This window comes from Dermacentor albipictus, chromosome 7 (assembly GCF_038994185.2).
Source record: "Dermacentor albipictus isolate Rhodes 1998 colony chromosome 7, USDA_Dalb.pri_finalv2, whole genome shotgun sequence".
Lineage (NCBI taxonomy): Eukaryota > Metazoa > Arthropoda > Arachnida > Ixodida > Ixodidae > Dermacentor > Dermacentor albipictus.
In genome coordinates, this window is record NC_091827.1 from 96,745,541 (window position 1) to 96,760,613 (window position 15,073).

General features: G+C 43.2%; 1 protein-coding gene across 1 annotated transcript; it reads right to left on the reverse strand.

Annotated features, from left to right (window-relative positions):
- Positions 1 to 4,240: 4,240 nt before the first annotated feature.
- LOC139047553 (uncharacterized) lies at positions 4,241 to 14,126 on the reverse strand. The gene is made up of 6 exons (XM_070521380.1): positions 13,784 to 14,126; positions 13,572 to 13,660; positions 10,468 to 10,578; positions 8,950 to 9,177; positions 6,123 to 6,200; positions 4,241 to 4,345 (listed from the first exon to the last, which is right to left on the reverse strand). Exons 1-4 carry the CDS (start codon positions 13,965 to 13,967, stop codon positions 9,037 to 9,039), a joined length of 525 nt encoding a protein of 174 aa, XP_070377481.1. The 5' UTR covers positions 13,968 to 14,126; the 3' UTR covers positions 4,241 to 4,345; positions 6,123 to 6,200; positions 8,950 to 9,036.
- Positions 14,127 to 15,073: the final 947 nt, after the last annotated feature.

Genomic DNA, 15,073 nt, shown 5'->3' on the forward strand with positions numbered 1-15,073 from the left:
CTTGGCACAACCTGAATATGCCAGCAAGAAGCGCAGACTTTTCAGCATCCACATTTTTATCGCCTCCATGGTGACCGATGAGGCCCAACGTTGACGCGGCCTACGCAATTGGACCGACACCATCTTCCCTTTTTGTGCGGTAATCGTTCCTAGCATAGCTAATTTGCCGACAACCCACAAGATAAGTACTAGTACTTGACGTCAGATCACCACAGCATATTAAAAGAAAGTGATCGAATATGCTGAAATGCATGGGAGCATGTCCGCCCAGCGGCACTTTGGCATTTTGGAAAAAAGCATCCAGTACTGGTGAACGCAGAAAGTCAAGCTGTCTGCCTGCAATGTGTGGAAGATGTCCTATCGCGGGTGTCACGCGGTGCACCTGGAGCTCGAAGGCAAGGGGGCAGATTTCATCCGCGAGCATCGTGCCAGATCCTTGCCAGTGACAGCAGAACTCATCCGCATCAAAGCTATCGAGATCACTCGAGAATCCGGACTGTCCAAGGAACAATTCAAAGGCTCCATTTATTGGGTTCGTCGCTTCACGCGACGCAAGGAATTCGCACTTTGACGGTGCACATCCATCTGCCAGAAGATGCCGAGGCATACGAGGACAAGCTGGTGGAATTCCAGCAATATGTTATCTGTCTCTGGCAGCAGCATGGGGACAGATCGGCAACGCTGATGAAACGCCAGTGCGGTTCGACATGCCGTCGTCCACCACAATGTGCAAACACGGCGCGAAGGAAGTCAAGCTTCTTTCAACGAGGAATGAGCATTCGCGCTTCACGGTGATGCTCGTGTGTGATGCAGACGGCAGAAAGCTGCCCCCATACATAATCTTCAAGAGGAAGACGCTCCCGAAAGAGGCTTTCCCACGGGATGTTGTCATTTGCGTGAGCGAAAAGAGCTATATGGACGAGGCCCTCATGATCAACTGGATCAAGACCCTCTGGAATCGGCGACCCGGTGCACTCCTGCGGTGTTCGAGCATGCTCGTCTTGGTTGCCTTTCGCAAGCACTTGATCACAGGTGTAAAGCAGGCACTCCACCACGGGAGGACAGAGTTCGCCGTCCTTCCGGAAGGTATGACCTCAGCACTTCAGCCAATGGACGTCGTGCTTAACATGCCCTTTAAAGACCGTGTTCGTGAACAGTATAATCAGTAGATGGCCGGCGCCAACGCGACGACCCAAACCAGCCGGCCCTCGCCACTGTGGCCACATGAGTGTTGCAGGCTTGGCGCTCGCTGCCCGACGATATGGTGGTGCGGGCATTGAAGAGGTGTTGCATTAGCAACTCCTTGGATGGCACCAAGGAAGACATGTTGTGGGTCGCAGCCAGTGAGAAGCAGTCTTCAGACGAGAGTTCAGACAGCTCGAATGAATAAGCAGATGACTGGTCTGACGGCGCCAGTAAATAAACGAAGTCTTGTGCCTTATAGTTTTTATGTTGACTTCTTCGCTTCAATGCAAGGGGGTCGACCAATATTTCGCCCTAACCTATATTCCACATAATACGGTAATCAGCCTCCCTGAGAATTGATTTTAGCAAGGTGCTTGGCTAATATGGCAATTTAAGGCAGCCCGAGCACTAATGTTTCCCTGCAACAGATCTCCGCACTCGCACCAGCCTTCAACACATACGAGCTATTCCGCATTATCTACGCATACTCAAGCTGCACGCAGCTTGAGTATGCGAAGGCACGCAGACTCAAGCTTGCGTGCATTGTGTGGTTGGCAACTTCAGACATAAGTATAAGAAATTAGTCTTGCTTGGGTGCTGGTTATTGCACAGCACACATATCTAACCAATCAGCCACAAATTAGCCAACAAATTAGCCAAATCAAAGCTGAAATTTAGGCAAGTTTGTGAGAATGCATATTTGACTTCAAGCGCAAAAAAACAGGGCGGGGGGAAGAAAGGAAGAACAGACGGGATGAGCACTTGTCCTAGGTGGTTTTCCTTTCTTCTGTCCCTATTTAATTTCACTTGAAGTATGCACATACTTTAAACACACTTATAACAAACTGCAGGATGCACACAAATGTGGTCATTATGTCGAATATTTAAATATTCTGAAAGATGTATGTCTTTGCTTATTGCAAATTGTCAATTATGCCAGTGGACTGTAAAGCAAAATGAGAAGAAATGTGTTCACAGCAATGCATGCAGTGCAGCATTATATTTACTGTTAATAGCACATTTCTATTGCAGTACTGTAAAATGTCCAATCTTATTAAATTTGAAAGGCAGTGCAACTTCCCAATGCAACTTAGGAGTACTTGAGCAGATCAGTTTACAGAAAGATAATAAAAAGAACATTGCCTAAGCAACATACCCACAAAATAAATTATATATGTAGAAATTACCTTAATATGGCAACAGACTTCAACTTGTAGTACTTTTTGATATTCCTGTTCCCAATACACTAGGTAAATGAATGTGGTAAATCAGTTCTGGGGAAGCCTGCAAGTTTATAGAGCAGGACTCTGCAGAAAGAATTTCCACTATCATGCAAACTCTTTTCGAGGGAACTGCAAGCATCACGTCATTGTTAGGCCAGAGAAGGTTCTTGTCCAGCTGAATAACTCATTGACACATGCTAGAAACTGCCAAATGGAACAAACATGGGCAAGTTATGGTCGCAGCATTTTATGTGCTTTAAATATATTTCAATGACGATTTGAGCAATGCACAGGGTCATCCATTCTTAGCACGCACACAGTGCAGCATGGCCGTGCACCACGGAGCGCCAGCACGAACGGCTTGGCCGCCCATCGAAGCAAAGCGACGCAGGTGCACAGGGGCTTGGAGGTAGGGCTTCATGTCCTGTGTAGTATGCTAAAGCATGGTAAGCTCCCTCGCTTCAGCAGACGACGCAATGCCCCACCTCCAAGCCGCTGTGCGCCTGCTCCACTTGGTTTTGATGCGCGGCCAAGTGGTGCACGCTGACGCTTTGCGCTGCACGGCCACGCTGCGCCGTGTTCATACCAAGAGTGGACGACCCTGTACATTTTACAATGATTATAATTAGGGTTCTGTACATTTGGTGTAAGATGAAATGAAGAGAGAAGTATGGCATACTTTCTAGAGAACAAGAACTGAAAGCAAGGAATACTGATTATGGACAGTGTTGTGCTGGTTCAGCATAGTGTGAAATTTGTCAGCAGTCTCCAAAAAATAGTGTTTTTATTTAAAATGGCCGTCTTTCCTAGTCAGAGGTGCAAAAGGGCTAGTTGTATAACCCCAGTTCACAGCTGACAAACAAAAATATAGTGCAGCCCATTTAACATTTCATAAACAAAATGTATACACATATCCCGTGGAATGAAATTTCACAAATATTATAAGAAGTGTGTAAAGACACACTCGTAATGAGTATTACAAGGGTTCACTTGCCTTCCACTGAACCCTCCGCCAACACTTCGTATGACTGCGGTGGACCACCTAAAACAAAAATATAGCAGTATGAGAAACATTCTACTGTACCTCCTGCATGATTTTTATCTGGACGAAAAAGAACAAAACAAAGCAAATCCTGCAAAAAAAGTCTTAAAGACTTCTACTAGGGGTGCTTGAAGCATTACAAAGGATGCTGCCAGAGGAACTATCATCTGTAATTGACTTAATTAAGTAAATATTCACAAATCACTCTAACACCCTTGGAAGTCATCATTACATTAGTTATTTGCAGCAATGCACATATTTCTGTACAATCAGCCAAACAATTGACAACAAGCGAGTGCTGCCCGACGATAACTGCTTTGTTCCAAACTCACGTGGAGCTTTCGCATAGGCATGGAAAGGTTAAACATTTTGTGCAAGTATATGAAATGCTGCAAATTCACTTACTGGCATGCAGCTCTCACCAAACATTTGTGGCAGTAGGCTAAAACTTTGCAAGTTGGTCCAGTGCTTTGTAATGGACAATGTAGAAAAAGCGAGGAGACGAATGACTATAACTACAGGGGTAGCATCCACTTCAGAGAACAGCCCAGCAGACAAATGTTGTGATGGCACCAATTAAGTGTGCGTGCACCTACACTAGATTTTTCTTTGCACTGCAGCAAAAAGCATGGATCATTAATTGGCAAGCATTCACCCGATGTTGTTATCTGACTGATTGTACTTAGTAAGTCCAGTAAAAAGATGCTGGCTCTCCCATAACCGAGAGTAGATGTAAGCATGAACCAGCTACCGGCAAATCAGATGGGTTGGAGTAATTACGACGATTACTCACAGCCATTTGAGGCGTGCCGGTCACTGTCGGCCTGGTTACTCAGCACGTTGCCAGCTCTTGCAGGAGGCGGCACAAAACTTGTGCCACGGAAATCATAGAACACTAGCCATGAAAAGAGCACAAGCAACCCTGTTTCAGCGCAAAAGGTGACATTCAAGTGTATGGTGCACTGTATCTGCCTTTTTGAACATCGCTATTCGAAATGATAAATTAAACTTCAGCGTACAAGAAGTTACAGCTTGATAGAGTGGTATTGTGAACAAACATTAGGAAGAAATCAGAAGCAATATTTTTAAAGGGCAGTAATTAGCATATGTAATGTGGTCCTGTACAAAGGGTTGGGGACCAGAGACCGTGAGTTTAGACTGGGGCGAAACTGAGTTTCGACTGAAGCGAATTCTGGCATTGTTTTGTTTCTCGAAACAGTGCGTTGGTTGTGCAGTTAACTCGACACCATCATTGAATGCCAGTGAGCCATTGCAATGTTGTTGGATCTTGAAAAGCGCGCCACTGTTCCAGCAGTTTATTCTGTTTTTGTTTTTTCCTCGCTGTGCGTGACACCACCTAGGGACAACGCAGAGAAACTAATAGTTACAAACTGTAGTATTCTGCAAGCAGATGACAAACGAGTGAAGTAGACTTCCGGGGAGTTCACCACTTGCAGATTGGCTTCTCTCTCCGCCCCGTTCTCGCAAATTCTGCGTACTGCCACTTTGTGACGTTGCAGCGACCAAACAGAATGCGTATTGAACAAAGATCTTCGATCGCGCACCATATGTTCTTGTTTCATTCTTGCCCCATTCTCGTCTCATTCTCATCTTGAGTGCCCGGATAACAGCTCGAATTTGGCTGAAGGTCGCGGACAACGGGAGCTAACAGCATTTTATGCTTTAAAAAAATGTCTACAAGGAAGCTGTTCCAAAGGGGTCAAGACAAACCACTCATACCTTTTCCAAGGCAATGTAATAGCTAGGTGCACCTGTACATATCAACAATGAAGACAATATAGCAATTAATTCTAGGACCTGTCTGTTGCATGAATAAGATAAATACACTGCCAACAACATGCAACATTTTGTTACATCTTGTGCGTATGTTAGACTAACATCTTCCCATGCGTCGAAGTTAAATAGTATGTCTCGCTGAATATCTGTCACATGAAGCCACACCGATGTAAATCACTTGCAATCAACTAAGAGGTCAAAAGTTTCCTGAATTTATCATGAAAAAAAAAATTAAATTTTATGAAGTTATTTAGTTTAAATAAAAAGCAAATTTTTTAACATATTCTTAACAATTGCAGCTTAAAGAGCCCCTCACCAAGTCCAATCGATAATTTTCTTTGTGCACTGCAAGTAGCAGGGCATCACCTAGGGAAGGGCTCACTGCCAACGTAAGCACTCTCTCCTTCTGCTATGTCTGATGCCCACAGGCGACTTTTTGTTACCTGCCAACTCCCTCAGTGGAGCCAAGGGACCTTGTCCCATTTACGTCACAAGCACTGCCTCCATTTTTTCCCCTTCCACTTTTCGCTGTGTGGCATACTACCAGTGGCAGCATTGTGCTAGGCAAAATACCAAGGTCATAAGCCATAATTGGTGACGCTGCAGGCAGTGCATCTTACATAGAGGCATTTGTGCATGTAACCTTGACTCTGTGGCTGGAAGCAGAGCTCACGTGAAAAAAAAGGGCATGCAAGCTTTTCTGTGACGTTTATGCTGTTACACCGTGTAGCTTTCAATATTTTGCAGACAGTTTCCACAGAGTGATCTATGCGTCACACTTGTCTGTTCAAAATGCCTAAACCTGGTGAGGGGCCCTTTAAAGAATGCCACGTCTGGAACAGGAAAACCAAGTGAGAGAGAGCTGATGAGCAAACCTGGGGATACATCTGGCACCAAGATTTCATGAACAACCTCTTTTGCGATTGTGGCTGTCTTGGCAGTGGGAGCGATTTCTGCATGAAAAGCAATTACTGTTATAAAACACCAGCTAAGAAAATAGCATTAAAAACAAGGAAAAGCCAGACATTTTTTTGCCAATGGCTGCAAATAATGCACAACATGGTGCAGCAAAATCCTTATATGTGCTCGTGCCTGTGGACATAGCTGTGGCTAAGATGCATACGTGGCTCGTGTGCCACTCATGGTGCTTACAATAATGAAGAACAGAAGCTCCCACCTTCCAAAGCTGTATGCTCCGAACACAGATAATGAGCCCCGCAGTCATGCATTCAGTGTACACAGTATATTTTTCATAAGCCTTACATAACCTGCAATGTTGATTTAGCTGCTACATGCACATATACCACAATATTGCAAGAAGTGAGGTAATATTTGGCCAGGAACTGACAGCATGTCAGGTATAAATGATCTGCCATGAACTCAGTTTGGAAAATCAGATGCACACTATGAGCCTACCACAACTTAAAAGAGTACTGGTACAATACTTTTGCATCCTGTTTTCCATGCTTCATTAGATAACTGCTGAACTGAGAAACATAGTATGGCAAAAGAATTCCCTAAATGCACAAAGAATTGCTAATTATATCCTCTTCCAATGCTACGATCAGTTGGCCTAAGGTTTTTTTACAAGGGTTTCTCTACATGTCACGCATATCAGAGGCAATGCTCACATGGTATCACAAGCTGCTGACATACAAATGAGCCTGATGATACAGTGTTCACAAGCCACAAAATAACCGTGTTGCCGCAAGCTGGAAGCACACCACGTGGCCTATTCTTTCCACTTGTTCACATTCAACATGTAATAATAAAAGCTTGGCCCTCTACTGTCTCTTAGAATGTGCAGTGCCCTTTGCCCTCCTCCCCTTCGGTAACTTATTCCTCGTCATCTAAAGCTTTCTCGCCTTGAAAAGCTTTCACAACTCTATAACATTGTGCTTTTACCACTGCACCAAACAACTCATCAGTGATAACACATGCACATAACCACAATTTGCACATGTAGTGAAGCTAGAAGGAATGAAAGAATTGGAATAGAGCACCATAGGATAAAATTGCAGCCAAAAAAAGTTGACTCAACAAGTGATCTTGTCAAGACAGTTTTTACTGTCTTTCACTGCCGCACTAACTGCACTCTTCTGAAAATAAAATGAGTGTGATAGTAACTGCACTGTTGCACAATGGCTATTAAATGTACAAGCCAGCATAAGATACCTAAGTTGCGTAAGCATGTTGCAAAGAAGTAATCACACGGCAGTTACCAAAGCCCCCAAACACATGTACAGGCACCAACAAAAGTGGTAAACTCCACACAACGGGAGCCGCAGCAACGGCAAACTGCATCGCAACGCCATCTACAGGCAGCACCTGGGATCGAGACAGCCAATCGGTGCCCTTTATTATCTGCAGGCATGTCGCTTGACTCGTTTCAATGTTTCGTGCTTCAGCTCGCCAAAATACCGAGCGACGCCGCTGCAGTATACCACTTTTGTAGGCGCCTTTATGTTGATTAAAACCTACCACGAGCCAAGCTTACAATGCCAAGTCTGCTGAGCGCAGGGTCATGCGGTAGGCCAAGAGAAAGAAAGTGAAGGGTATGGATCCAAGAATAATTGGTTTACAAAGGCCAGCTATGCAATGTGACATTTCCTCCTAGTTTATTTCCTTTCTCTGTGTAGAGGAGCCCTTGCAAACGAATGGTATGTAAATAAGCTGTACTCTATATGGTACCAATCTAAATTAATTGCATTAAAATGTGGTATAATTCATGATTTATTGCATGTTTGAGAAACTGAGGCCTTATTATAGAGTTGGCAGCTTTAAGAATAGATTTTTAATAATTGTGTCAGTGCACCTTTAAGACAAAACATAGATGCTTCTGTATTATACTTGGCTCATAGATATGCACCCATTTATTGATTATATGACACTCTACAGTGCATGCCTATGTAGCTGCACGTATGTTTCTTACTTGGTTTGTGTCTATTCAATCTCCTTTTGATCCCCAGCTTTTACTGCTTTCATTGAATACTGAAACATGTTATCGCTGTTGCGTGGCACTTGTTAGGCATTCTCAGCTTCTGTGTTAAAAAATAATGAATTTAAGGAGCTCACTTCAAAAAGTCATGCTACACGAACATGAGTTGGAATTGTATAAGCGCACTGAAATTGAGGACTAGCAATTGCACAGACAAGCACTAACTTTAAGGCTTTATTGGCTGGCTGCAGCAGGCATAATAAAATGCACTTTGTAAACTAGAGATCGTGTTGTGCATCATACTGCACTTTCATGCGGAAAGTTCTAGGTAGGCCATATAAAACACTGCCTAAAAGACAAACTGAGAAACCACAGCAACAACATATGAAAGCATGCGGTGGTTGGTTGGCTCTGTTGCAAGACATGTGGCAGTGAGCCGTTGTTTAACAAAGGCTTTGATGTGCCGAGACACAGAGATGGACTCACTAGGCTGGTCATTGAAGTAGCCCGAACAGCAAGCCTAATTATAAATGCGTGAGCATGCTTTCGCTTGCTTTGTCATGAACTGTTTTTTCTCAACGCGATTTTGTGTTGGCATTGCATTTTTGTTTGCAAGTGAGCATGCTTTGCATGCCTGTATGTGCATCTGTTTCCAATAAAGTGACTCTTGAAGTCTGTGTTTGTGTGTCCACTAATTTGTTCTCGGTCATTTCACATAGCAGCAAACGTCAACACTCATCTTCAAACACGAGCTTGCAACTTACCAATCTTGTTGAGGAGGGCATCCGTCAGCCTTCTTGACCTCTCTCGCTCCTCTTCCAACAGCCGAGCAAGCTCCTCTTTCTCAGCTTCTATATTTTGTAGTTCTTTTTCGAGGTCCTCAATTCTTGCTTCCATCTTTTCCACTCAATTTCATGGGAAGCTCTTTTATCTTTCTTGCTCTTAGTGTGATTTTCAACAGATTCTTTGCTCTCATCGTCAAAGTCTTGAAACTGCAATAATACATGACACCATGAACCTTGGGAGAATGACGAGACTTCTCAAGAGCAAACTATGAATAATACTTGAACTGCGCTAGAACAATACAATAACGATACGAACTATGAAGAAGTCACTTAGTTGCATGCGTATGCAAGCCAATAATTTACTACCAGAAATCAGAACCAGATATCACCAAGTTATCTCTGATTAGCAGTGTTTACCAGAATCAAAGGAAATATGTGCTGCAATAAAAATCCATAAATGTGTATCAGCCAATCGACAGTGCACTTCTGGCAAACCAGGCAACACCTGTACTGGTATTAAATGAGACAGGCCAACATGAGCCAGCCATAAAGGTGCGTAAAATCTCACCCATCCACATGTTGTGGCATTACTTTTCAAAAAATGAAGCGCCAACGGTAACAGCACACTAATAAGGAACAAAAAGACAGGAAGCGCCTTGTCCTGTCTTTCCGTTCCTTCTTAGTGTGCCGTTACCGTTGGTGCTTCATTTTTTTATAGCTATGCACCAACTAGCCTTACAACTTGTTTTACTGCAATTACTTTTCAATGCAGTGTGTCACTTCTGAGGTCACAAAGGAAGCCACACACTAAAAATACCAGTATATACCAGTCAGGTAAAATTATGGTAATAATGACATCTTGCACAGGCAGGTTGTCTTGATTATGATAATGCAAGTTTTCCATGCATGACCACCTATAAAGCACCAAGTAGGATTTTGTACTAGCCAAGGAAATCAAGGCAACAGTTTATCTTATGACGTACTTTGGCACCATTTGTGCATTGCAAGTGATGCATATTTTTATTCTTATTTTCCCACAAAGGTTTTGCCATTACCTCTGCACACCACATACAATTCTTTATTTGCACATGCTAATGCAAGTGGCATTTAGTGAATATTTCTATTTTTAACAATCCCTTGTATGGTTTAGTGATGAACAGGTGAAAGTAACATTAAATATTGCATACTACTCTTTTTTTATGTGTGCAGTCTCGTGTATGCTAGTCGTGTCCAGTTGAAAATAGTGCTATGTTGTGCTGCCAGAAGGCCAAATTACACAGACCTGTATATTGAATGAAAATGTGCAGAAAGAAAAGACTACTAATAACAAAGTAAAAGGCACAATCACAGCCCCCTCATCACATCACAGACATGATAATGAAGCAGCAAGGTAAACTGCTACTTTAAGCTTTAACCAAAATATTGTTTCAGCATCGCCATCAGGTTTGAATGTTGACAGCAATAATGGGTAGCTGGGCTCAAATAAATGTTGCTTACCAGTTCCGAGTTCTCCGACTGCTTCAATGCCTTCAGTATGTTGCCAAGTTCCTTCCTGGCAGCTTCTCGCTTCCTTTTGCTCTCTTCTCTCTTGGAGAGCCCTTCATCAGCCTTAACCATAAAAAAGGCATGCAAGATAAAACTCAACACATCTCCTGAAGAACATTTATGCAGGCATCGGGATCTATTTCTTATCTTCATATCTGCAGGGACTCTCCCAGCAGCCAACACTGACCACTGCAACAAAAGTGTGTGGTTGAATGAGAGGAAACAGGGGAACTGACTTTTTTTTAGCAGCCCCATAGAGATGGTAAAGCTGAAGAAATCACGAGGGAAATTAACTGCGCTTTTAGGTGGATAAATAAATAAGAAAATGACACATGTAGTGCAATAAGGTTTTCAGTGTGGCACTAATCATAGCTGGCCAGCTTTTATTTCCTCTTCCCCTTTTGTTATGTTTGGGTTTGACTTAAACATTGCCCTGACCAGGCTAGATGTCACTTGACTTTTGATTTCATCCAGGCCTCTTTCTATGCATTGCAAAAGCACTTGCCATCATTAAGGTAGCAGCTGCACATTTTGAAACAGTTCTACTGCTACACTCTACAAGGTCAATAAAGCACCACATCATAGCCTCCAAAGCCATGTTTTTGCAATTACGTATCATACATCTATGCAGTAAAGCAGTGATTTGGGCTTGTTGGTAAGACATCGTGAGGCATATAGCGCATTAAAAAGTGCCTGTGTGTATCACGTCTCCCTTTCGTCCTTGTCTTTTTAACGCGCTATATGCCTCACAATTATGCAGCATTTTTACAAATGTATAAGATCTGGGGCCTTATAATCAGGGCGTTATCACCAACAGCATTGCAACACTTAGGAAAAATAAGAACAAATTAATAGCACAAGTAGACAACTGCACAAGCCACTGAATGCACAAAAGGAAGCTAGAACCCCCCATGAACATACTATCATCAAATGAAACGCAAACAGTGAAGCGCGTGACCAAAGCATAATTGAAGGTATAATGTGTACCATCCAGTCAGCACCAGTGACACGCACACACATCCAGTTTGACCGCACTGCACAATGATACTCCACCTATGATGCAATATTTATGTTTCTGTTTTGGTTCTCTTTCATTTGAAAGCAAGAAAAGATGACGCTGCTGTTCACATTTCAATTGACACCGATAGGACATACAGTTTCGTCGCACTGTGATAATGCTCGCCCTATACTGCAATATTTCAGCTTCCATTGCATTTTATTTTTGTTTTCTTGCATTCAAGTAAAAGAGAAGCAGAACACAAACGAAAATATTGCAGCACAGGGAGAGCATCCTTGTGCAGTGCTGTCAACAGGATCTGCACTCCTGTCAATGGTGATGACTGGATGGTGCGCACTACACCTTCCATTATGGTTTGGCCATGCGCTCCAATCTTCACGTCTTATTTGACGCCAAGAGTACATCACAATAAATACTCAAGTTTCACCAAGAAGGCTAAAGCGATGGCTTGATGCAAATGGTATGCTTAAAGTAAGCAGTAATGGTCTGCCAAGCTGCACTTCTGCTCTCAATTTTGCAGCTAATTGTGGGTGCTAATAGTAATAATTATTATTATAACAGTAATAATAATAATAATCATGAAAAATAATATGCGCAGGTGCACACCACACTAGCAAATTATTTGTAGTCCAAAGCAGTGCTTTTGAACGTTTTCAGTGTATAATTATACTAGCAGGCCACAGCACGATTCACCAATGTTTCATCCCTTGAAAAGTTGTCTTGAACAACACAAAGTACCACAAGATGGTGCTGCAGTGCAGTATTTATTTTACTGCTGAACTGAACTTTGATAACTCAGCAATAAACTACAGCAGCTGCACCTGTTTTGCTATGTAAGCTTTAACTGAGGAGCAAAGTAACGCTCGTAAGAAACCCAGTAGGTTGATGATATAGAAAACTAAGGGCTTATTTCATTCCCATATGGTCCTCAAGTTATGTGTGAAAAAAAACAAGACTACAACTGTGCCAATCATGCAAAGAGAGTGGGTGCACAGCATATCTTCAGTGAAACACTGAAGCTCAGGTGGTCACTTGGTCACTGTCAACCTCACAAGAGCAGATACGGTGACCCATCAACCCCATTATGCAACATGTGCGACCTGACAGACCAAGACCAGGCAGCCAGCCAACCAGGAAGAAAGACTAGTGGGATGTAGTTACCAGGAATTCCGCACAAATGACATAGAAGCCCTTAAGGTATACGCAGCTTGAATAAGATAGGAGTACAATGTGTGCACATTCTTCGGTGCCTCAACCTGATAATTGCAATATTCATGTGTAACCAAACTTTGAAGAGAAAGAAACAAAGACCTTTCTGCCACACAATACATGTGCATGTGTGGTAAAGAGGTCTCATGCACATTCCCAAGGAGCCAGGTAGCAGCCAAAATCATAGCCTTGTTACAAAACTGTTTGTGCAAAGACAAAGACAGGCCAGCAAGCATGACCTCAGCAACCACTATCTGCAACTATGCACTGTGACTGTACCACACTGCAGTGCAGGGGCATTTCTTTTACCACAGCATTCACATCTGCGACGAGGCAAACTATGCAATAGTGCGGATGGTACAGGCGCCCAAATCTTTAACTGGTGTGCGGGAGCGGCGACTTTTCCTTGCGTCAGCGCCGTTTGACGGGGCGAGGCTGGAAACAGTCTGAGGCTAAGCGCATGCGGACAAAGCGCGCTCAGCTGGGCCCATCGTCCACTAGGCTGTTTCCAGCCTCGCCGCGTCATACGGCGCTGACGCCCGGAAAAGTCGCCGCTCCCGCGCACCATTTAAAGATTTGGGCGACTGTACAATGAACCACACATGAATCAAATATAGCTAAAAACCGAAAAAGCTTAATGTGCAAGATGCACTCAAGTCATATATATATATATATATATATATATATATATATATATATATATATATATATATATATATATATATATATATATATATTCCATTAGGTGTTTTACCACTGACATAACCAACCAAAACTAATGTACGCGTCCACACAGCACATTGTAAACTATAATTGAAAAAAATCTTACCAAGTTGCCTTTGTGCAGCTTTCCCAATATCACTCTTGGAAATGAATGTCGGGAGTTCTTCAATTTGCACAGAAGGTCCTCAAGGGTGTCTGACAATGATTAAAACAGAACTCAAATGAAAGAAGGCAAACTATAAGAACAGCACGGTGGGCCACGTGTTTAGATACCTACTCTAGGTGCAAATGGCCTGCGGCGGCGACGCGTCGGCTTACCCGCGAGTGCAGTGACGTTGGCCGGGTAAAAGTTCTCGCCTCTTCCATCTTCGTTCGCCCAATACGCCATGACAACGTCGTCCTTTTTGAAATCACTTGTGCTTTGTGGCTCGAAATCTCTTATAAGAGCCACAGGCAGCGCTGCCCGCTCCTTATCTTCTGTGTACTGTACACATGCAAACATTGTCGACCGATTGTCGTGCAGGCGGAGTTTCGAGACACACGAGGAACGCTCGTTCACGACCGACAAACTATCAGCACCAGCAACGGTTCCCGCGGATATAATTACAGTTTACTATAAATGTAATATAGATATGATAAAACAGCTACTTGTAAAATCACAGATCACCTATGCAAAATGTCTCACTACAGCGTTACTACAAAGCCCTACCATACATACAGACCTAGTCTAAAGGACACGGCCGCCCATGGTGGTAGATAAGTTTAGATGGCGCCAGTAACGAGTTTTTTTTTTGCCCGATGTTAATGATTTTGCTCTTTACGATGGTAAGGTGGGTGTTGCAGATGTTTATTTCTCGTATAAAGTCACAAGCGTAGCCACCGAAATTTAAGTTTTTTTTTTGTTCATCGGTTTTATTCTCGTGCTTCGTCCACGACCGATGAGTACACCACACGGGGACGAAAGTGCGTCTGTATGCTGCGCTACAAATAAACGGCTTGTTTATATCATTATATACACTCGTTTACAAAAGGCTTAAGCAGGTGTCATTAATTTACATCTACGAAAATGTTTTTCAGTGCCCGGCCTAATCGTTAAAGCGACTGACAACTAATTTTCATGGTAACCACATTTTAGTGCAATATGGAAAGCTTACCGGCTCTAACCATGAAGTAGTAGCATAGAATAAAGGTAGTAATGATGTGGAAAACGCCGTGGAAAAATTTGTTATCACAATTTTTCGATTTGCAGTGACGATGAAGTCGTTCACCGGAAGCATGCTGAAGACTGCGATAGGCGAGCGCGATAGCGCGTATAGGGCGGCACTAGTTGGAGGCAGACAAGTGCAGCCGTAGATGTGAGAACGTATTCATCTCTCAAAGACCTGAGCGAGCTGGAACAGAGGATCTTAGCTCGCATGCGTGCTCACAATTTACATCCTAAGGAAGTAGCACCCAAACGTCATATTTCGATGCACGAAAGCTGCAACGGAAACGAGGAATCCGACTTGCACGAAAGACCACTGTCCCCGCCGTTTCCGTAACGCAGTTTTCACTCTAATTCAACCCAGATCAGATCACAGCTCATAATATTCTTACACCATGGTCAGA